This window comes from Heliangelus exortis, chromosome 1 (assembly GCF_036169615.1).
Source record: "Heliangelus exortis chromosome 1, bHelExo1.hap1, whole genome shotgun sequence".
Taxonomy (NCBI): domain Eukaryota; kingdom Metazoa; phylum Chordata; class Aves; order Apodiformes; family Trochilidae; genus Heliangelus; species Heliangelus exortis.
In genome coordinates this window covers 51,906,531-51,931,604 of record NC_092422.1, presented here as the reverse complement: position 1 = coordinate 51,931,604, position 25,074 = coordinate 51,906,531, and the positions used below count along the sequence as shown (strand labels likewise).

Below are 25,074 nucleotides of genomic sequence, written 5' to 3'. Positions count from 1 at the left end.
ATGGCCAGCAGAACATGAAGACCTCTGCTTTTTTGGCTGTGCCTATATGTGACAGCACCTAAGAATGTTTGTTCAGTGAAACCTATGGGAGTAGTTAAGAGTTTGGTAAAGCCCTTCTCATAAACCGAGTGTATTTTTTAATGGCAAGAAGTGTTTTTCCCTTTCAGAAAGGTACATACAAGAGATTCAGAGTCAATGATTCCTGTACTGGCCAAGGATCAATGGGTTCTGGGGAAACCAAGAGAGGGGAAGAAATAACTCTTGTTAGCTTTTTTCATGGGTGGTAGAACTGTGTTAACTTTGACTACAACAGGGGATGGACAGAATCGTGAGGTAGCTGTCATGTTTTTCCAGAAGATCATGGAAAGTAAAATTTCTTACTTTTTCATGTTACATGGGGTTTTATTCCCACCATCTTTTGTTTTCTTATGTACTACTGGGTCAATAAGAGAAACTGGCTGGATAAAACTATGGTGATACAGAACACTTAAGGCACCTCGTTGTTTTGTGACGTACTTCTCTTGAGCTATGTCTTGGATTGAAGTACACGAGTTAATTAAAGTAAAGCATTAATTGTTCTGGGACATGTGGGACAGTGATCAAACAAGCTGGTCCCCCTTGGCTGACAAGATGGAAGAAGGAGAGGTACTCCTGCATCTGGAAATGCTGGTGGCTTTTTCCTCAGCATTTGCTCTGCATGTGGTTATCTCTGCCTCTGTCCAAGTCCATCCTGATGACTGCAGCAAACTCACTAAGATAGTTACTAAGACCCTCTTTCTTTTCTGAGACCACTGGGAAGGATTAATAACCTGCATCAGTACTGAATGAGAGGATTTGCTTTCCTGTGCTTTTCTATGCTTTTCCTTGTACAGCAAGTATATAAATTTTGAAGTAGCAGACATGTCCTGTAAGTTCTGAAAAGTCAACTGGCTGCCTGATTGCTTGCAGATAGGACTCCAAATGTGAGCAGTAGTTGTGAGAACTGTGTTCTGTTTTGAGAACCATTGCTGTTCTTATTAATTACCTTGACTATGATAACCTTTGCTAACAAGCCTTTGATTTGATGCTCTGTTCTACCAGATCTCACCACGCACATAGCCAACAACTTTAAGTCCCATGTGACAGTGGCCAGGCCTTTCTTAAAGGTATTTATAAAGACTTCATTAAGCCTCTGGCTTGTCTACAGTAGAAAAGAACCCTCAATTAACTTGCATGACATGCAAGGATATAGCCCATAGTGCTATATTCATTTGTGGTGTGTGTCAATGTATGAGCTACCTTGGGCCACTATGTAGAGACAGTCAGTTTTTTCCAAAGCAGTTTATTTTGGGGATTCAGTCAGGTAACTCAGATGGCAGGGTTACAGGTGCAAGGGACCCTGGCAGGTAGGTAGGGATTTGGCATGGGGTGGACTCTGGGTATCCAGGCCAGTGGAAGAAAAGAAAAAGCGAGCCAAGGTCATGTTTCATGAAATTGCAATAATGACAAAAAAGCACCTGCTGCTGAACCTTGAAATAAGTATAGGTCTAGAATATATCTAATGCCTATGCAATTGCAAAAAACCCCTCTGCCACTAGCTAAGTGCTCAGAGCACAAGAAAACTCCTAAGTGAAGGAAGGCCCCTTGAAGGCACTCTGTTGTCTCGGAGTTGAAAATCCTGCCCTGCTGATGATTTCTTTTTCTTCCCTTACTTTCACGGTTTAGCCAGCAACACTTTGCTTCACAGACCTCATCCCTAATCCCTGCCATGAGTGTGTGACTCTTGGGCCACCTCCTCACCCTGCTTGGCTGCCTTCTGACCTAGGTCCTAGGGGAAGTGGGAGTAGGGGGACCAGTGAGCCAGGCACCCTGCTCTGCATCATCAGGAGATGCTGTGCTTCAAGGAGAGCTCCCCACACCACTCGAGTGATGTGGGCCAGAGACTCTGTGTCAATACAGCCATTGTCCAAATGAGAAATTGTGTAAGTCCCCTCCCAGCCCCTGTGACCTGCAGCAGCACTTGCAGGCAGATGCCAGGATAAAGGGAAACAAGCAGAGAGGGTGATGCCAGCTGGCCAGTGCAAACCTTGTGTACCTCCCACAAGGGAAAACAGAGAACATGTATAGACATGTGTCCTCAAGTCTGCAGATGCAAGAAATCTTTGATCCACAGCTACCTGAGAAACATTAATTCTTTCCATGGTAATTCACCCACTTCCAAATCCCAGAGATCTAGTTATGACTTTCTGGAGACCACAAAAATACATGGAATAAAATCTGTTTGGGTCCAAGAATATTATCTCTAATCCCGCATAGTGCTAAAATGCTGCATGGAAGCAGAAGTGTTGTGCTCTGGAGAAAGGGCAGGCTTGCTCTTCAGAGGAGGGAACGAAACAGGTGGATGGCAAAAGGTCCCCTTAAAACGTGCAGCATTCAGGAAGATAATTCCCCTGGGATTAGATGAGAACAGACATTCTTTAAGTGACCCCTGCAGAGGAAGTTTGGAAATCTTTGCTTTGGGGCTTAAAAAGAATGTTTGGATTTGCTTACAGGTAATGAACAAAAGAGAAGAGAGTCCTGGTTGCAGCAAATGGAGTTGGGTCTGTGCCTGGGGGAGAAGTGATTATGCTGACTACAAAGGGATGACTTTTCCTTGAAACAGAAGGTTGAAACCATATTTTTGGGGAGGTCAAAATAAGCTAACAGCGGTGATGGTGCTGAATGCAGGTTTAATTATTTTTTTCTCTTTTGCAAGTGGTAACCAAAGAGCCATCATAAAGAGCTGGGTCACAATTCTGCCTTTTAGTGAGGAACTTCCAAAGGTCAGAGGGCTGCTAGGAGGTGTTCAACAATATCTGGGTCAACTGAATAAATTTTTCAGGCTATAACAAGAGAATGTATCATACTCCTCTATTCAGGCCTGTCCTGCCTCCAGGTCAGGTTAACACACAACTCTTGGCCTTCTTTTATCAGCAGGTAGGAAATGTCCAAATAACTAGTGTAGTCATATATGACAAACTGAAGACTCCATGTACAAAAAGCTATACAGAGCATTTTGGGTTCCCCTTTTCTGTAGCAACATTATGGGAAGGCAGCCACACACAAACTCTTTAGGGAAAATAAACGACCCCTGAAAAGGTCTATCAAAAATGTCTTTTTGGCAAGGGGAGATGCTCAGTGGGTCTCAGTGACCTGTTGAAGGAAAGAATGGGTGTGGAGAGAACTCTGCAAAATATCAACATCAGCAAGTTTCCGTGTCCATTTCAAGGAGAAAACAATAAATATGACTACCTTTTGTTTCTTTTCACCTCTATAATCTTCCACCAGAGCAGATGCAATTAGTTCAGAGGATAAATTAGTTTGTAATGCCAGAAGCAGACCTGTTTGTGTAAGATAGGCTTCCACCACTGGGAGCAGATGGAAGGACAGTTCCATCTGGAAGCAGATGGAAGGGTTGGGAAAGAAAGAGCATCAACAACATGAAATAGAGATAATTTTTCTTTTTACCTCAAATAACTCCTGAGAACTGTGACAGAAAAAGGCCCTTTCTAGAGCTCATCAGGTAGGAAGGACTTTGTGATACCTCAAGTCCACAGTGGAGCAGGAAAGATGAAGAACAGGGACGGACAAGGTCCTTCACTTTTCCTCTGCCTGATATTATCATTCCCAGGGCATGGATAGGGGTCTTTCCCTGCTGTGTGAGCCAGACAGTCTGTTTTTCCACTCTTGCAGCTCCCCAAGCTGCCTGAACCACTGGGGACAGCTCTTTTGGCTGAGATGGGCCAGGGTATCCTGCTTGGTATGGCTCCACAAACTCCTTCTATCCATCAAACTCTCTACCTGTCACTGAACAAACAGCCTGTTTAAGATCCCCAAACGAAAGGCAGAGATGAAGGGTTTTATTGTCATCTTCATGTATTTTTTCATTTTCTTCTCATTGTGGTTTTTACCTTCTGCATGCTACTCTAGAGTAGGAAAGAATAAAATTAAAGAAACAGAAGAAAGTCCTAGAAATCAGGAATATTCTCCAGTGGTTTCCATTCGCTGTCTTATAATGTATTGGGAACGGAAGAATCCTAGAGAGCACGCTCACTGCTGCCAAGCAAATCTTTATTTTATAGCACAAAAGCAGCTTCCTGGACAAACATCCTATCCAACCAGGCATTTTTTCCCCCTAGTGAGCATCATGGTTATTATATAGAAAAATGAAAAGTAACTAATATTAAGACTTCAGTATCCTCAGATGCCTTTAATTAAGTCATTCAGAATTAACTTGAGGTTTATAGCGATGGAACCAATTTATTAAATACAGGCTAGAAAATTTCATCTGGAAGTAAATGACTACAGCACACACAAAAGGCACTTGATACTGATGGAGGTAGCTGTAAAATACAAGGCAGGCAAGAAAAGTGAAAATAGTGACGCTCATTCTGTTAACAAGAATGGAATCACTGCTATATTTGTAGCCTATATTTTTTCTAATTTTAGTTTAATTTTCTGAATAGGATTGTACAGTAATTTTTTATGTCCATTTGCTATTTCAGCTCAGGGAGAATTTTGCACAGATCTTCTCTTTGTCATCTACCCCAAGTTATAGTGCTTTATAAAATATGATATAGTATCTGTAGGTTGATGGGGTCCCCTGAAAATGCCAGCCAGCACAGAGGAGAGAAGAGGCAGCAAGACCACTGCTATTTAAATTAACTGAAACAATATTTTGGCTGTACAGGCATCTGAGTTCCCTCAGTAAGCTTTAAAAAGAGCCATCTGGTCAGAACATTACATCTCTTGTTCAGTCCTGCTTCGGAAATTGAAACGAAGCTCGTAAGTGCTTGATAACAGTTTTTAAAGAGGGATCTGGGATGCAGGCAGTCTCCTTGGAAAGCTGCTTGGTGCAGTGCAGGTTTTGGCATCATAGTGGTCAGGTGTCTGCAGCAATGGGTCTCTCCCTCACTCCATGTTGGCAAAAAAAGCGTTGCCTGCATTGGGAGCACCCTTCCAAGAGCTCACCTTGTCTCACCGAGACCTTGCATGCACCTCCTCGAGGCACCAAAGACAGAGGGGTGGTGCCATGCTGAGGAGGAACTCAGAGGGGTGTCACCCCATGGCCTCTGCAGGGCTTGCATCCCCTGGGATAGCAGCCCCCTCCTCCAGGAGCTACCTCCAGGTGGAGAAGCTACGGAGGGGCAGAGCATCCATCCTTCTGCTCCCAGCTGACAGAGCAACTTTACCCTGTGGGAAATGTCAGTGTGCCATCCGAGTCCCTCTCCCTCCATGTTTTGGACACAGGTCTTTAATGAGTGAAGGAAAAGAGATTAAGAGCCACCGAATGCCTGCTGGAGAGGGGGAGGGAGAGGGAGTTGGCAAGAAAATATTTTGTATGAGTTTCTGCCCTGCTTAGGAGCTTTTAAAGCCCTGCGTAGGAAAATCTGTCTCCTTCTCTCCCCACCTGGCATAACTCCCTCAGGACTGATTGTGTGAGTGTAGGAACCAGTATAGCACAAGCAATTAGTTAATATGTCCCCTTCTGCTCTATTGTGAAGGTTCAAAATTTGCCCCCAGATGGATCTTTCTAGGAGAAAAGCCTTCAACTGTGACACAAACTGGATTTCTAAAATCTTTTTCAAATAATAGAGTGGTCTGGAGAAAATTTAAGTACTACGGTGAGCAGTCTTGATCTCCATTAATTGTCAGTTTTCACATGAAAATTTCACTCGGCCACTTTTAAAAAAGATAAAAATGTAACAGTGCCCCACTAGCACTGTCCATCTTTGCACAGAGAGGCACCTGAGTCTATACTTCTTAGGGCTGAAGCTCATAAAGGGTGGCAATTTATCAGAAATCCCTGAATCCCTCACTTTGCAGCCTGAGGAATATACATTGCCTGATTAACATAAATGACAGTGATTGCCCTGTGTCCTCCAAGCAAGGGCTGGCAGGGCTGCTGCCCGGTGTGTACCCCATGCTGTTGGCATCACCCTGGGATAGGATCCAGCTTAGTTGCTGGCACCTCAAAGCTCTGCCTGGACCTGTGTGGGGTAAGGGGAGCGGAGAGTCAGGCTGCACCCTCAGCTCCACCTAAAACCCCAAGGTACAATGCTCTATAAAATATGATACAGAATCTGTGGGTTGATGGGGTCCCACGCTGCCCCGTGCCATGAGGGGTGCTTCAGCGCATCCCTCCCAGGAGGCAGCCCAGAGGAGCCTGCCACCCCTGGGATGGTTCCTGCTCTCCCAGCACCCACTGGCTGGCTGGGGATGGGATGGATGTCTTGTGGCTGAAGCAGTTACGCAGAGAGCCCTCCTAGTGTCTGTGGCACTGCCAGGAGAGGGAGGGCAGCAGGGAGAGACCTCCCCGGGCAGCGGTGGGAGCTGGATCTGGCCCAAGCACGAGGGCGCATCGTTTCCAAGATACAGTGGCTTGGGGTAGCTTTTCCTAAACAAAGAGCATTATAAGGGAGCCACTGCTGGAAATTTCCATTCCTTTGTTGGGTAGATGCTGTGTAAATAAATGCATTCCTAAGATTTTTCATAATCCTGGAAAGGTCTGTAAAAGAAACTGTATAGTTTCCCAAATTGCTGGAGTTCATATATATTATTTCTCAGCTGCCAGAAACATGATATACAATGGCACAGAATATAATGCAAGAAACATATGTTAAAGGTCTTCTTAGAAGCACTCTGTGCGTTCATATGTGGCATGTACAGATATTTCTTCTGTTTTGCCCTGTGGGATGTAAAATATTTAACCCATGTTACAGCTTGGCTTTGTGAATTGCTTCCCTTAACTCTAAATAATCTTTATCTGACAGGTAACTTTGATGGCAGCATATAGCTATTCCGTGGTTTAAAGCATTCAAAAATTACTATGTGAGACAAGTGTACAAGCAACCCTCTTTACTCTTCTGCTTTTCTTTCTGTCTGAATTTTATTTTAAAACCAGTAGGTTCAGGAAGATCCAGTTATGATAATGATTCTGTGCTCGATGTATTTACAAGTCCAATGGCTTAAAACCACATTTTCATTGTCTTACTTTCTTGTCATGTATAAACATTAACTACACATACAAAAGATTAGATTTCCAGTATCCAATGTATTGGTAATGTAAATGCAGAAGTTACTTACACAGTAAAGATATTGTACCTTCACCGACAGAAGTCAGATTTTTTTCTTGAAATAAGCCAGTAACTTCTCTAAGTCTACCCACTTGTACCCAGTTAATCTGGATTTATGACTCCCTGCTTAATGCAGTACAGATACCTCAGAAATTTATAACAGAAACTGTTCTTTAGACTACCAGAACAACGTTTATAACCTTTCTTTTTCTAACACACTCTGACTTTTATCTTGTATTTATACTTTCCCAGTAGCTATGCCTACTTTCTTTGGCATGAATGTTTTGATTTTGAAAATCATACACCATAGTAATGCAATTCTGCTGTGAGAATATTGAGATGACATAGAAGTAATACTTTTCTTTTCAAGCGCTTTTCATTTTTAGATTCCAAAGTTCCAGGTTAAAAGAGAACACTAAATAAACACTTGTGTAAAATACAAAATGTGCTTTTTCAACAATTGGCTTCTAATGTGCAAAATACAATGCTACCATTTATTTTCTAGCTAGGTTATTTTTCAGACAGATCACAAATGTGAAAAAAAAAAACAAAACCCACAACCAAAAGAACCCAAAAGCCAAACCAAAAGAACCCCTCACACAGGACTGTCTGCCTAAACTAGATACTTTCGGCTAGCTGTTTAGGCCTCTAATTTCCCTCTGTTGGGACACTGCCACAGCATCTCTAATTCCATAGTGCTCATCCTAGATCCTAATTTTTTTTGACCTTAGTACTCATATTTAGGGGCTACATGTCAAAGAATTTCAGCCTTTAGAATGAAGTAGCCTGGTTTTGGCTTTTCTTAAAGAAAGATTATTATGGCAAATGTAGCTCTCAAGGTGAAATAGATTATAAAAGCTTATTACTGTACTTTAATATAAAATGTTGTTGACAAAGGGCATTGGATTTTATGCTCAATTAATAAGAAACTGATTGCAGAGACTGCAGACCAGTAACTTATCTGCCACACAAACAGCCACACAAATCCCTCATTTTTATTTTTTCCAGGCTTTCAGCTTTGATTAGTAACTTGGCAAAAGCATGCAAGCCTCAACCATATTAACCACAGCTATATTTTTAGTCTTACTGACATGAACACTTTCATATAATAAAAGGAAAAGGAAAACAGAAGAGGTGTTTCATTAGGACATGAGGATTACTAAAACCGCTGTGTGGAGTATTTGTCAGGAGGTGGTAGGGGAAGAGTTATTACTTACATTTTAGCATGTCGCTAGGATGCAGAGCAAGAGGCTCCCTCAGTGAGATATGTTTACTTTGGAATAAAAAAAATTAAGTACCAGGCTGTCCATGCTCCTCTTACTGACACATTTGTGATGCTGAATTGCAAACTCAGTTAAGAAATCTGCATCACTACTCAGAAAACTATTTTTCCGATTTTGTTATGAAGCCTGGCAACAGGGAGTCAGACAAGATCCAGAAGTTCACAAATTAACCTGCTAGTCCTTTTTTACCAATAGACAGCTACTTGCAAAAATAGACAAAGCATGCAACCTGGCTGGTTAATAAAACAGCCCAAATCACAAGTCCTCAGCAAATTTGTTCTTGCTTCTCGCTATAGAAGCTTATAACCTATTTTAAAAGCATTTATTAAAACAAACAAACAAACAAAAAACCCCATAACGCTCATAATGGCTCATATTAGCAAGAAACCAGCATCGTGTCAGTAAATGGTAGCTTCAAAACAAAATCTGCCTAATATGGGACTCTTCAGAATTAAACACGATCGGCTCCAGGATTGTGTGTTACGAGGACTAGAGTTAAATTTAGTCTATTCTCCTCAGAGATTGTTCATATGACAGGGTTATTCCTTAGATGAGTTTCTGGCCCTAAATTCAGAGGGATGAATAGTATTATATACATCATAAACATAATATTTGGCTGAGAATACAATTTGGCTGTTTTCTTTCTGTATCTACCTGCCTACACATTTTCACTAGCAGTATGTCTGCAACCATGCCTTTTGTCCGAGAGCCAAGCTTTGTAAATCAGACTAATGGGCAAAATCAGTCATACGTTTCTTATTTCTAAATTTTTTGCATGTAGATAGCTATACCTGAAAATCGAGGCAACTGAACAAAGAGACACAGGAATACAGCTTCCTCACAGCAGCTGAAATAACTGTTCAGGGCAGCACCCAAATATCGTAGCCGTGGACACGTTGGAAACACCCGGGTACCACAGAGGGGATGCGATAGCCCAGCGAGGAGCGGGGCAGAGCAATAGCAAATACCTTGTGACACTTTACCCTGAGAGCAAAGCACTCTTTCTGCTTTGACCTTTTTAGCATTTCTAATGCACAACATTTGCGGTACCAGAAATGCAGGGGGACGGGGAAGGCAGGCAGCCCAATCTATTGCTACCCACCAGAAAGTGAAGAAATGTACAGAAAACCTTTACACGGTACTGGAGAAAGTGGGACCCTAAGCACAGCCTTATATATGAACTTCACCACCACAGACATTCATCTCCCACTTGAATGGCACACAAGCACAAGCAAACCATTCCTGCTCATCAGCTCTCCCCGTTCTGACATAAGGACTTTGCTTTTTAACTAACTGGGGCTTGGCTACAACTAAGATAAACATATTTAGCTGCAACTTTTTTTTTTTTTTTTTTTTTTTTTACTTTCAAAAAGAGGCAAACTGGATTATAGCAAATAACCTTTAAGATAATTAACTGACAATGCCGCAACTAGCATAAAATCTTCCTTCAGGCGACCCCTAATTTAAGTATTACTGGCACAAAGTGGAGACAGATTGTGCATCACCACCGCAATATTTACATAGCAGAAACCCACAGAGCAGGAAACGTGAGACTCAATGATGCACTAAATTAGGAACAATCATATTCTAGTGTTAATTTGCTTTCTCCTCTATCCAAATTTCAGGTCCAGCAATTGGTACAAATGCACATAAAGCATTCCCATTTTTAATGATTAAGGACCACAATCTGCAAGCAGCTCCGCTCACAAGTACATTCACTCACTACTAGGGGTGTTTGCAGGATCAAACCTCCGAAAGTGAAACAGTTTTACCAACACAGAAATTTTTTAGAAAACCAAAACTTCCTAATCTCTTAATTTCTTTCCATAAATGATGACTGCACGAGCAATCTGAGAAGTCTGCCAGGCTACCTGCCTTTTGATTGAAAATGTTTTCCTATGAGAATAGAATCGTGATTCTGCAGCATAATGGAGAAACTGTTTTAATTCACCGGTGCTGTGGATATATGCAGGTACTCAAAAGGCTCTGTAATCAAAGAATTAAAGTTAAAACAGGGGGGGTAAAATAAATATACCCTCTACAGTCTATCCAGCCACAGATTTCACAAGCACTACTCTCAGTTACAGCACACTTTGTAAGAGAAACGCAAAGAGCAATCCCCAGTCTTTCTAAATCTTAAATACTATTCAAATTTGCTTTCCTTTATGGCAAATTAACAAAATATTTACCTTGCCTAATCGCTGATGTTCTTCAAAAGCAGAAATCAGTTCTTGTGCCCACTTTACTTTTTCAGGGCTCGGAGAGAACTGTTCCTGGACAACAGCAATTTGGTTGGGGTGAATCACCTGCTTACCTACAAAGAAGATTAATAACACCAGAATCATGCATCGACAAACAGATGTTCAAGCAAAATGTTCCAACCACTTGAGGCTCTCATATGCCTTGCAGACTTTCTTGCTCTTTAACTAATTATTTTACTTGGTTTATGTTATTTTTAAAACTGGACAACATGCAGATAGCCTTTTGCTACCTTTTTATTTTTTCATTTTTTATTTTTTATTTTTTTAGAATAAAAATATCTTGAGCTATGCTTGCATTCAATATTCTATGAAAGAACCCACAATTCTTTTTCCTGCCTCTCCATTTCAATCCATACCTCTTCTCTCAGTCATTTCAGGTGCAATTGTTTGTCCGGAGCAGTCAATAACACTTAAGTATAATGCATCACTGAATTTAACTATTTAAATAACTGCTCCAGCCACATATAAATAAGTTATATTAAGATTTATTCAGAAAATGGTATTTGAAGAATGTGGTAAAAGATTTGTAGGACTAAAAAGTTACCAGTCATGTAAGGATCATGCCCTAAATTCTCAGTGTTGATTTAGCATCAGAAAATACTTAATGTTTTTTAACAGTTGTTCTTGCAATAGTTAACAGTTGCAGGTAGGTTGAAATATTTACTATGGTATTTTAAACAGCTATAAGAAGTGCCCCGAGATTTAATGAAGCACTTTTTTTCAATCCTTTCTTGTATAAACATACATTAAGAAAATAAAAATCAATGTCACCTTTTTTACTAGGGATTTTCAAACGTGAATAGACAGCCACATAATCTGTTTTGACCTGTTCTTGTTTTTAGCTACCTTAAAACAAATACATACCCACTTTTCTTTGGCAGCTTAAAAAAGTATAATATTTGACATTATTAGCTGACTTCTACGGGATTTTCACAGACCGGTGTGATTTCTGCCTGTTGGTTTCAAAGTGGGGTTTTTTTGTGGTTTTTTTTTTTAATAAAGAGAGGCTACCCTAATTCCCTGCTTCCCGTGGAATAAATGAGTCTCCCCCTTGCCGGGTAACAAAACTAGTTGGAGGGATGAGCCTGATCCTGCAAAAACCCTGCTGTCAAGTGAGCAATCCCCTGCAGACAGAGGCTCCCACGGCTGCCCCATCCCACCCCACACTTCGGCCTCTCATGGGAGCGTGGTTGATGCAGGGAAGGAAAAGTTGGAAAAGTGTCAGGACCTCGGGAATTTTCCTGCACACCCCAGGGGATGCTCCCCATGCTCTTACTGAGCCAACCCTGTGTTAGAAATCAGCCCCTCGCTCAGCCCTGTCTGAAGTCTGATGCGTGAGGGCAGAGATACACCTATTTTTAAATGAAATAGCCTCTGCAAAAAAAAAAAAACAACAGCAAACCAAAAAACCAAACAACCCTGGGATTACTTTTATCAGTCTGCACTGGGTTAGAGTGATAACCTGGAGAGCAAACAAAATCTGGGGATGCAGCAGCACAATCTACTTCATTTAATGAGAGAAGAAACTGTAGTTTTTTAGCGTTGTTATGTGTCTTTGCTAAAAAGCCATAAGTAGCTCAATTTTATTTCCCATTAAACACTCTTCAGTTTGTGATTTTAAGAGCATCCAGATATTCCTTCCGAAATTTCTATATGGTAACGATTAAAAAAAAAAAGCTTAAAAATAACAAGAATTTTAAAACTCAGTCCAGACTGTATTTTTTGAAAGAAATTATGTGGCAATAAATTTTCTTAAATAGTATGTTTTACATGAGATCTGATCAAAGTTTTTTTTCAGTCAACTTAATCAAATGCCACCATTAATAACCTTGCGAATGTACTTATTTATAATACAACAAATTGTCCCTGGCTAAACTACTAATTCTAAAACTGCAAGGTGTACAAATAATTCCTGCAAAATCCAATGCAGTTTAACTTGCTGGGAAAAATGGGGAGAATGTATTTTAAATTTCATCTGAAGTCAGTGTAAAACTATAACAAAAAAAAAATTTATATTTGATTTTTTGAAGTCTAAAACATTTCTGTAAAAAGATTCACTTTTGATAAAGATATTTGTAGCAGTAAGCTATATTTTTTATCATCAAAACACTACTGAAAAATTTATAGAGTATAATCTAACTTTTGATGTCTAGCACTCAGTTGTTTTTTGTCACAGATTATGTATCCAAATAGCTGTATAGTAGACGTAATGCCATGCAGGAATGAAGCAAATATTTTAAACTGAATTGTTGTTATTGACAAGTTACTGAGAGAGTGCAAAATTGCAAGACATTAAAATTTATGACCATGAAATCCTTTTTACAGTACCACTTGATATATTGTGCTTTAAATCAATACCTGTCAAGTCTTTTAGGTAACTGTATGATGGTGTCATTTTATTCTTCTACAAAAGACTGCAAGAGGAGAGGAAACCTATAGTGTTTCGTATTTATATCTGGTTCTCAGCATGTAGCACAGGACTTTCTGTAATGACTAAGTCAGCTGTTAAAGCTTATGGCAAGGTTTACTTAATTTTTTTACATAAACATTCCTAAAACTGATGGCCATTTATAAAGGCAACACACTGATTTGAAGTCCAAAGGTTCTGCTATTGTAAAACATCTTGTCAGGTCCCCATATATATATGTATATAAATATATGTATATATGCACACAAACACACATATAAAATATATACATATAAAATATATTCATTTGGCTAAATTATTTGAACACATTTGCTTTTATGTAATCACATTCACTGAAGGAAAAACAGGCTGTTTATAAGAACTGGAAAAGAAAACTTGTCTACAATAAGCAGTGAGAGTCACAATAGTAATTAAAGAGCTGGTAAATTCTCTATATCATATATTCTATAACTATACTATTTCACTTGTTTAAGCTTGAGTGAATATATTTAATTGCATTAAGGTTAATTCTACTGGTCTATATCTGAATATGGGAAAATCTGAGGACTTTATACCTTTATATCCTGGGTTTAGTTTTTTTAGCAATAGTTTTGAGTGTGGTGAATTTGACCCTACCCCAGCAAATCTGTGTGCGCTTCACCAGCCAGGAGAGAAATTTGGAAGCCTCAGCTGGTTTCAGTCCTGCCGATTGCAGTGATTTTGATTTGTTGTGAAAAAGTAGCAAGACATGATCTTAAGTATTTAAAAATAACAAGAACAGCATGTTTTGAAGTTGTTATTAAGGTGACATTTCAGTATTTCACTCTCACGCAACCAGAGGACTGTCAGTGGCAAATACGATCTGCAGACTTCTGCTTTATACAAGGTCATGGATTAAGCTAAGACCCATTTGTAATTTTCTGTGATGAATATTAAATTGGAAATGTTAAAATATTTCATTTCTACAGTTTTGGGACAAAATGGTTTTGCTTTTAGTTTCGAAATGACATTTTATTTTAATCAAAACTAGCAGGAAAGATTACAATAAGAAAACGTTAAATAAACTGAAAGCAAAGGAAAAAAAGAAAAAGTGAAACATTTTAGAAAAACCTCAATTTTTTTTTTTTTTTTTTTTTTTTACAATTTAACTAAAAATATCAAAAGCATTGTTTTGACTTACACATATTTAAAAATTTTTATTTTATTTTTTCATCATATGAGGAAAGTCAGTATTGGCCCCCCTCTAATTATGGCTGGACTGTTTGTCAGGCTGTTTGCTAGATTTTGGAAATGTGTTGATGATGCTTTTGGAAAGGCAGGAGGCAAAGAACAGGAGCTGTGAATTCACTTTAATGAAGTCTGTACCTTTTATAGATCTTTGCTGCTCCCTTGGAAAGGCAAGACACTTCTGAGGCTGAGTTAGATGTTAACTTCATGCCCTAAATTGCTATGCATGACCTTTTATTTGTGTCCTATATGGACCCTATCCTGATGTCAGACAACTTCTACCATAAATTCAGTGGAGTCCAAACCACCATCAACACTGTTTATTCTTAGCATTTCTAAATTTCCTAAATTGGCAGCCTGTGTTAAGTATTTAAATACACATTAAGTGTTCAAACAGAGTGCTCTCAAAGGCACTAAGCATCTGCAGCTCCATCTTCTGTCAACAGGAGGTTCAAATGCTTAAGTTTTTTTTATAAAAGAAGCCTTTCCTTAAGCTAGAAAATATCGCTGGAGGTTAGGTAGCCATCAGCAGGTGCCACCATTCAGGAGCTGTTATTTTCCCAGCTGCAATCACAGAACGGATGAAGGGTGGAAGTCCACATGGATGTGGATAACAGAGCTGTGAGGAGCTACCCATTCTGCCTCTGAAACAGGTTCTGGAGGTGCAAATGTCAGAGCTCAGCAGACAGTAAGGAGGACTTTGCACTGAAGAGCGCTGATGGCCGTTCTTTCAGTGGCACGTTGGGAATCACTTAGAAGAACTCTTGTTTTATTAAATTATTTTGCTTGGTTCTTTTGGATATCGTATATGGGTAATTGTAAAAATGTAGTTTGCTAGGTGGTATCGCTAGGACCCATGGCTTTAGGGACAAAAATTAAAGATATATACTACCACTGTACCTATACCCTGAATGACGGTCAGAGTCAAACACTGTAAAACCTTCATCCTATATGCTAGGTTCTCTAATGCATGTGCCAACAGGCTGATTCCTATTGTAAAACCCCAATCTTGGTGTCTGCACTGTCCCACCAGGATGTCCAAATGATCTGGTACACCAATTGCAGGGTAAGAGGCTGCCTTACAGGAGGACTCAGGGGCAAGGAGCCTGCTGCACTTGCTGTCTGCTAATGCCCAGAGATGTCAACAGCACTTACTGGGAGGGGTGCCAGGAGGTGGAAAACAAATCACAGAAAACAATCAGAAAATAACTTTCCCTTAGCAATTAGCATACAAGATTTGCTTCTTCAATCCTTCACCTAAAAGGTATTTTTTAACAACTGCTGTTAAAAAAAAAACAACCTAGAAGACAGGGAGCTGAAGATTTTAAGCAGCATTTGTGGAGTGACCATAGCAGAGTACAGTATTGCCTCTCCCCTGCTCTGTCATGGGAGGAATCACTCCACAGCCTCCACCCCAATGTCTCTTCAAAACCAGTTACACACTTCATGGGATGTGGTTTTAAAAAGCAGCCTCGTGACTTTTCAGGCAGAATTTTCAGCCACAATTTTTAAGGTGCTAATAAGCGTTAAAGAGCTTGGTATTGCTGGGTTTTCAATAAGCGACTCGAAATAAAAAATAAGTTATTTGTCTAAGTGACAGTAACCTTAGCAATATACTTAAACTGAAGAATATATGCATTATTTTGAGACGTTGTCAGAAAGCCATACCAGTGAATCCCATTGAGGCACCTTCTCTTGCCTGCCTGCGGAGCCCATCTTCATCTCGGAAATCAATGTAAACAAGGTCTATTGCTTGAAGGCCAAAGGCCTTTGCTGTGACTATTATTTTTTGCCTGGCATACAGAATATCGTGAGTTTCCTTACTGCTTGTTGCACCTATGAAAATAATGAAAACAAAGAAAAGCTGACAGAAGTGTTTTAAACTTTCTATTTTAAAAATTTCCTGTGTAAAAAAAAATACGAAAGTCTGATATGTCATGTAACCAATTTAGAAAACAAATGAGGGGTGCAAGGCTATATTTTCAAGATAATGGTCTTACGAGGAAATTAAAAAAAAAAAAAAAAAAAAAAAAAAAGCTGCTTTAGCAAAAAATAAACAAATATCTCCTTAAACACGAGCTTATAAAATTCAGATTTTGAGTCAGTTCAGATCAGAAGGTGTAAACCTCAATGCAGTGTAAGTCTTGGCTGGTAAGGACTGTGAAGTTGGTACTAACATTAAGTAATTATTTGATTCTATTATTTACTGTGAGAGCAAGTGATGCTTTATGCAAATGGCTATACTGGGTAGAACTAAATGGTTAAAAAATTCTCACTGAGAATAAAATTACTCCAGTAGTGATTCTTGTCACAAGTGATGTCCTAAGCTGAATATTTAAGCTTTAGGATTTGGATGAAAAATTATGGTAGATGACTTCTGGGAAGAAGTAAAAGTATTCACAAGACTTCATGTGCTCACAGAACACTGGTTAAGCAATGTGCTCATGTGAAGCCAGGTGTGAAAGAAAAAAAAATTTCCCTTTCCTTATGGTCACCCTTTAGACACAGATTTCTAATTTGTGAGGAAAATATTAGTAAAGCAGTGGTAATTTTTATATTAACACAATTTTAATTTAGGTGTTGATAGCTCTGACTACTGTCTTTAATATGAATCAAATTAATAAGAAGCCTTCAATAGAAAAAAAAATTGAATTTTTTTTTTTTATTTTTAAGGAAGACTAATAATGCTTTCACATGAATACCTGGCTGTACTGACATGGGATATACTTAGAGTTAATTTATGAAGCAAAATGTAACAGGAGAGTATTTGTGCGTGGTGTCAAAAACTTGATTGATAATTAGCTGTAACACTGTGATGAAGCAGACACAAGAATTTTAGGACTTTAATTGTGGTTCTTAAAAGCATATGCACATTTCTTACAGATAGAATATTTTAAAATAATTTCAGTGACTCAACAGGTTTTTTATTTTTAATTTTTCATTAATTTTTGGTACTGTATGTACCAAAAGTCAGTGTCAGTTCCCTGCAACAGCCAGGGACCATGCTTTAATGTCCCGGTGATGCATTCAGCGTTGAAAAACATTAAGGGCAAAAGTGAAAATGTGAAATGCAAGATCAAGTGTTGTCATTACTGTAATTTTTGCCATTGGGAAAGCAATGGCCAGAAATCACATCGGGCTTCTCCCAGTGCAGATGCCATAGATTTATAGTAAAGAGACAGGCAACAACCTATGCTGGCACGAAAATCCTCTCCTCCAAAGACGACTGCATCCAAGTGAAAGCCAACCTGGGATCCTCTTCTCGCTGCTTCTTCACAGACAGCCTTCAAATGAGAACAGAGTATTAATTTCTACAGAAATACAGGATGCTGAGACTGCAGAGGACATTAGAGCAACTCTGTCACTAAAATCCTCCAGCTAAAATTGCTCCTATTGTGGGAGCATTTATAAGCCATTATATACTGTAAGCCATCATAGGTGCTGGATTATATACAGTGCTTTAAAATGACTCAGCAAAAGAGGAAACATGATCTTTCCCTAAACACTTATATGTCTAGACTGTGTAAATACAGGACATTGAAGCAGACTCCCTACCTTCTGATTGACAAAATGCCCTGGGTGTTACTGCAGTCAGTACTACAGATATGTATGTAACAGTATGAAACTAAACGTCTGCCAAATAGTGCTTAAAAGCAAACAAAAATTATTAAATTTGATTAGTTTGGCATGTAATATATCTGCGTGAGAAAGAGTAATAAAGATCAGAATCTCCTTTATTAAATAAAGAATATGAATTGTTTAAAACAGTTGTAGACTTCTTATTGGATATGTGGACTCTTTATAGGGTTGTCAATTTAAAGTTTTCTGCTACATATAACTAAAATCTAGGTAAGGATGTAAAAAATGCAACAAGTGCTGCAGAAAAGTATTAAAATAAAAGCCAGAAAAAAATTGCTGGTTTAGTTACTCTATGAAGTTTAGTTATTCTATGAAGTTTAGTTATTCTATGAAGAAGCGCATTTCCAGAATATTACTATTTTATATTGATGTTTGGATAATATTAATATATTTGTGAGGCTAAGGTATGTGAAGAGGTAATTGCCACCTCTTCTAATGGGTGTTCTTCTGGGGCAGCTGGTGGAACAAGAAATTATTCTTTAGCAAAGTCCTTTAAAAGGTAACTCTCCTGTCAACATCGGGAACTGCAATATTAAAAACTCCACAATAAAATACTGTGGGTGAAGAAAAGACTCTGCCGGCTTAAAATATCATTTAATTTCTGTGTATGCACACCAGATGAGAGTGTGACTGTTTGGTTACTGCTTTACTGTGTTCCCAGATATGTTAGTGTGTGTTCTGAGAGAAATGGCTGTATCAAAGGATCAGGCTGCCTGTGAGGCCCGCTGGAACTTCTGGAGGTGCTTCTGATGTGTGTGTCCTCAGCAGGTCCAAAAGTTTTCCCTTAGAGCTTGGGAGGGGAATGCTGAATTCCCAGTGCATGCATGAGATCTTCTGTTTCATCACCACGATGCTTTGCCTTTAAGAAAAAACTGGGCTTGATAGTAAAAGTTGGGGAGTGATGTGTATTGAAATGTATTTTATTAAAAATATGACTTGATCTAAAATTACCTTTCTTCTCATTCTTCAGATAGTTCCTATTTTCAAAGTTAATTCTGCTTCTAATCTTAGCATAAAACATCCCATCATCCACACAAAAACCCGATAACATGAAATTTGGTTGTAATATTATCTGTAGAAACCATTATAAAGATAACATTAAGCAGCAGTGTAATGCCTATAATTCTTTTCTATAATTAAATAAAAGTTGAGTTTAATAGCAACTAAATAGCCAAGGGTATTGAAACACTGTGAGTATTCCAAATCTTTGGAGAAGCTAATTTCTACTCCAAGTATGTAAAAAATGGTAACAGTAATGCAGAGAGGATTTGTTATTTGACATGGACTCTCTGGCACTGTTCTGTCACTGCAATATTTTGAATTCATGAAGGTCTTTACAATATAGACATGAGAGATCAATGTACAAATGTTTTAGGGAATTGAACAATGTTTAGTATTTTTTAACCTCTCCTCCTTGATGAAATTAGCAGGAGACTGGGGAGTATTTTGCTTATTCAGGTTTGCTGAGATGGCAAAATGTGAACACTTCAAGACCTGCTTACCTTAAAATTGAGCAAGCCCACTGCAGTCTCCACAAAGGGGATAAAATTCATTGGTTCTACAAGTGTTCGGCCTTTTAGGTAATGTAAGAATTTGTCTGAAAACTAAAACTAGACAGTATGAGCTTAAGAAGGAAAAAAAAAAAAAGAAACAAACAACAACAAAAGAATAGTTTACGTGTATATATAACACATCAAATTTTCACCTGGATGAAACAGCAGCCCTCCCCACCCCAAAACCTTATCATTAAGAAAAATTAAAGCAGCTTTTAACGAGGCCTGCAGTTCCTAGCTTCAGCATTCCCATACATTTCGAAGTTTAGAGGCTGGTTTGCAAAAAAAAAAAGAAAAAAAATAATCCAGGCTTAGCACCTCTCACCCTGGCTTAGTGGAATGCAAATCCGTGGGCCCTGGAAAACAATGAAGTGCTGCTGTACCTGAGGTCCGGTTTTGTTTCAGGTCCAGCACTGCCATCACTGGAAGTGCTCTCCAGCCTTCTAAGTGGCATCCGTATTATTCATTACGGCACCGTTCCCCTTTTGTTCAATAGGCTTTTCTTCATAATTTTTTAGCTTACCTAGGAAGGCCTTAAAAAGGAAGTTTAATTCTTTGAAGACCAAAGCTTGCCAATTTTTTCCATGAGACCAGTTCACAGCTAGCTCTGAGCTGCCAGTGGGGTAGCCCAAATTCCAAAATCTATCATCTGGAAACATACAAAAGCTCTTGCACAGATTTTTCCCCTTTCAAAAGGGGGAAAAAAAAAAAAAAAAAAAAAAAAAAAAAAAGAAGGGGGAAAAAAAATCCCTTCAGTCCTATATTGTAAATCTATTATGTCTGTCCAGGTTGAGTAATTTGTGTAGACGTAAATATATTGCAGGTATGGTGAAAGTATGTTAGTAAATAAAGACAAAAATAACATATGCATATATTTTAAATTTAAGGAATATTCGACTATTAATGGATATCAAAGGAAAGGGAATTTTAATCATCTCTCCATTCAGTCTCAGTTGGGTAAATCATATCTAAGAGATTTGCATAAATATAAACCATCAAAGACTTTTCATCTTCAAAGGGGGTTTCAAGACCCTATAAGCTTTGTACTGTAATCATCGCAGGTCACAACCCTGCAGGAATAAGGCTGCTATGGCAACATAAAAAACTAATGCTTAAGGCTTAGCATAATATTCTGACTAATAGAAAGGAAACTCATTTTAAAAGCTGGCAGCCTATTTACCAGAAGCTGGATTAGAGGTGTTATTTCCCCTTTTAGCTTCCCCCCACAGCCCCTCCCCAAAAGAAGGAAAATCTAATCACCCAGATCTTGCCAAAAAGCTTTCCAGCAATTTGCAGTAACTTTACAATTAGACCAAAATAAATCACAGCTTTTTTCGATGAAGAATTCTGCCCTTCCCGTCCCTGCTTTCCATCATCACTGTGGCCTTCTTGGTAACTTTTCTTTGGAGAATTCCAAAAGAAAATTGGAATCCTTACACAAAAATGTGAGGGGGGAAATGTGTAAGGGGAAATAAAATAAAATAAAGTAAAATAAAATAAAATAAAATAAAATAAAATAAAATAAAATAAAATAAAATAAAGTAAAATAAAATGCAATTCACACAGGCGAATGTACAGTATAGTAGGTACCACCAGAATGACAGAAAACAGTGAACTTCATCCAGACAATTGCAGAAAATGAGATAATATAATGGCACCAGCAGATATTCTTAAGATTCTATCTGATTTTTATCTTTTTAAGCAAAAAAAACAAAAACAAAAAGTAAAAAACACTACTGTGTTTATATTTTGGGTGCAAGTTAAAGCAGCAGAGTTCTTCTTTTATTTTAAAATATTTTAAAAGTCACACCATTGGGATTTTTTCTACCTTTTGTTTTGAAGGTAAACAAAACCAAACCAAACAAAGCATGTTTAATTAAATATTGTCTCACTTCCTCTCTCTTTAAAGAAATTTGCAATAAGCACCAATACAAAAGGTAACGAGTGGAGAAGTTTCAATTAATTTTTTTTTTTTTTTTTTTTTTCAAAAGGAGACGATTAAATGTTTCCGGCCCAGTAAAGTGTTCATTTCAGGGAGAAAGGGGAAGAAAAAAAAAAAAAAAAAGAAGGTGGAGGGAAAAAAAGCCCACAAAGCTTGGGGAGGGGATGAAGTAGCAAGGCCTCAGCAATTCTTTCAATTCCAGTGCACACCCAATAGTGTGTCGGGAAGAATGCACACTGGTCGGGATTTGTGGGAGAATTGTCCCGCCACAAAGGAGGGAGAGTTACGCTTGTTATAGTCCAATAAGCCATGCCAGTCAAACAAGTACCCACACTAGGGACAAAAGGAAAGCAAGAGATTCTCACACAAAAGAAAACAAGTAAGCCCATCTTTTAGTTGTGCATCAGCCTCCAGGTTTTCTGCTGCACATAAATAAAAATGAAGGGGGGGGGGGGGGGTTGGGTTATGCGTGTGGGGGGAAATAAACAGCTTCTGGGAGGCTGAAAAATCACGCCGGAGTGAATTTGGGGAGGACTGGGAGAAGAAGGCAGCAGTGTTAAGTGGAGCTGGCTCTTTGTGTGTGAAGGTTGGTCAAAGTGAGAGGGAAGCAAAAGGCAGACCGTGAGGCAGGAGCTGGTGGGGCTGGCTTGTTTTCCACCATGGAAATCAAAGTTAGCGAGAGGGAAGGTGAGGAGGCGATGAGGAGACAAAGAGCCCCCACATCCCATCTCCCCACACAACCTATTTGGTGGCAGCAAGGGCCCTGCCACTTTGGAGCATGAATATTCATGAGTGACAAGTTACGTCTAACACATACAGGGCTGTAAACCCTGAGAGGTATACTCTGGTTAATTTAATTAAATACTGGTGGAAAGGGATGGTGTACCTTCCATGGTGAGCAGCAGAGGCTGAAGGGGCAGTGCCATGGAACAGACAGAGCTGGTCATGTTCCCAGCCCATTTGCTTGGTTGTACACTCATGCCCCATCTCAAGGATTTGATCAAGGTTAGATGATGAGATTAAAATGGATCTTAACACTCCTGCCTGCCTTGCACACATCCTAGTTTCTCAGCTAGTGGTTTGCAAAAATATAGAAGTGAATAATCAAGCATTCTTCCATTACTGGCATGGTACATCCATTACAGCTATAATGGTACATCTAAATAAACACTCCCCCTTTCTTGACAGTTAAAACAATTGTCAAGAACAAAAGCATAATTAGGCCCATTTCAAAGTTTTCTTTAGTAATTTGACATGCCAGCCATTTACATTTCAGGTTTTTATTGGCTGAAAAGTCAGTTGTGAAACACAAACACACCTGTCAGCAATTAAAAAGGAAGAAATAGAGAACTGTTCAGGAAATAATATCTGTGCTAATTAAAAACACTAGTTAAAAGCTTCCTGTTTGTTGCTCCAGTTGCCCCAAGGAGTGACCTTCCCCCCAACCCACTTTTTCATATGTCGCTAACATGGTTTCCCCATCTCCTGCTTACACCACATGTAACTAAGGCTCACAGAAAGGGACAGTAATTTTGCTTATTAGGATAGTTAGAGAAGACTCAGATACTTATGCTTCTATTTCATATAATATACACTGACATAAATATTGGTTCCTTATTGACCAAATGAGAAATAAACCTGCTTTTCTTTAGAAATGCAAGGTGTTCCCCGTATACTTTTTATACAGCACATCCTATGCACAATGAAATGGATGTATTGCCCAATTACCTTTATGGTGAAGCAACAAGATGATATGTTTGTAGCCTTCCTCATAACTCAGAGTCATGCATCTCTATAGCCTGTGTGAACTTGGAATGACAACCTTGGTCAAAAATTACTGTGTTGATAGTACTCACCCATCTTATTTCTTCAGTATTTTCAACCTTTGGCAGCATCATGCTTGAAGGAAGGGTCTTGGACTGCAAAAGCACCTCTAGATCTTCTTCTGCAAGGCCACTGGACACCGAGTTTATCCTAACACACTTTTCAGCATGGCCAAAGTCAGACTCTTCGAGGCTTTTCACAACAGCCAGTCTTGCTTCTCTCTATATGAGCCACAAGAAAAGAAAAACAAACCATATTTTCTATTGACAGAAAATTGCACTGAGCAGAAAACTTGTTGAGATGACATGGAGATAAAGCTAAACAGCCAGTATATTTGTGTTCTCAAAATGCCTGTCTCTCTTGGGCTCTAGCTGAAACAGTTATCCATAGCACCTTGCAATTTTACCTTCCTAATTCCTTTATAACTGATAAATAAAATGCTTGGGGGTCACGTCTAAGTATTTGTACACCAACACTTGTAGAAAACAAGATTTTTGTGCCCACTAATGCTGAACATGTCTAACAGAAACAAATCTTTACACTAACCACAATGCGTTGCAGTAACTGCCTGCACTCACAAAAACACCCTGCTATTGAATCTGCATAAACCAATTAATTTTTGCAATTAATATTATATTGCCTGAATGTCAGTAAGCACATATACATATACTTCTTTGGTTTTGCTATATAAAGCTTCCTTTTCTACACATTTCCAAGGTATATTAAAGCCTGTGATAGTTCACAACTCACATGTGAAAACGACACCAAAATAACTTGGATATTTTTCTTGAACCATGTAAGAAGCTATTCTCCTGCCAGGACAAAATAAAATCTCCAAAGACACGTGCTTCCTGCAGCCATTTGATATTTTTATTAATGAAAATTTACAGATCTGTTTAATGGTTGATTTGCATGAAGAATACTCTCAAGCTTTTCTGAAATGAAACTTATTTCTTGGCCTGGAGAAGGAGTGGGGGAAGGAGGGAGATGTGCTCTCTGCTTCCTGCCAATGGCATTTTCAACCCCAAATTCCTACTACTCACCAACAGCCCCTAACAAATTTGCATTGTCAAAATGCACACTTATCAAAAGTCGTTTCATTTGTGAAGAGTTTTTATGGGGCTAATAAAACTTTAAAGCTCCCGACTGCACGGAGGTTCAGGAATGACTTTAACAATATGCAGTGGCTGAATAGTAGAGATGCTTTTCAAGAGAAAAGGGCAACTCAAGGGGGAGAAAAAAAAAAATTAAATAAATAAAAAATCATCCAAGTTAATATCCAGGCTAATACCAATCAGAGAGCCAGCACATGACAGTAGATTTAAACCAGACGGATGCAAAACCTCTGCTGGTGAGAGGGGCAGGGGTGGTTTCCCAATGTGGTCTGAGTTAAACAGTGTGAGGGAACAGTAGCTTACAGTTGTCAGGTCCGATCAGAACAGGGTCTCCCGGGCCAGTTTCAGACAGCTCTGCAGTGTACTGATTTACGGGGCTGGGACCCCTGGTAATTAGGGTAAGTTTGGAGAAAAGCAAGTGATGGCTCTAACTGGTTAAAAGGAAGGAATAATGAAGCAGAAAGTTAATGAAATCTGAAGCAAACAGCCTTCAGCTTGGGGCTACTCGCCGCGCTCCTCCGAAGGCTGGGAGCATATGCCTGTTAATCAGGCAGACGGGAACAAGGAGCACACGTAGGCATCCCTGTGCTGCGATCAAGGGGCACGTTCAGAGGTAATCTCTGGAAAATACAACCCGAAATGTTCCAACTGCTGTGAATGGACGCTGGCTGAGGCTATTAGGAGAGCCACACAAAGATGCATGCAGTTTACTACAAACACGTCCAGCTG

General features: G+C 39.1%; 1 protein-coding gene across 4 annotated transcripts in view; it reads right to left on the bottom strand.

The window, feature by feature from the left end:
• CLYBL (citramalyl-CoA lyase) overlaps nt 1-25,074 on the bottom strand; it is a 172,285-nt gene that overhangs the window by 5,460 nt on the left and 141,751 nt on the right. For all 4 annotated transcript variants that reach the window (XM_071742484.1, XM_071742487.1, XM_071742491.1 and 1 more), the window contains 5 exons: nt 23,263-23,451; nt 19,414-19,515; nt 17,463-17,556; nt 15,941-16,108; nt 10,567-10,691 (listed from right to left, as the gene is read on the bottom strand). In XM_071742484.1, coding sequence (XP_071598585.1) covers nt 10,567-10,691; nt 15,941-16,108; nt 17,463-17,556; nt 19,414-19,515; nt 23,263-23,451 — 678 coding nt within the window. The remainder of the gene's footprint in view (nt 1-10,566; nt 10,692-15,940; nt 16,109-17,462; nt 17,557-19,413; nt 19,516-23,262; nt 23,452-25,074) is intronic.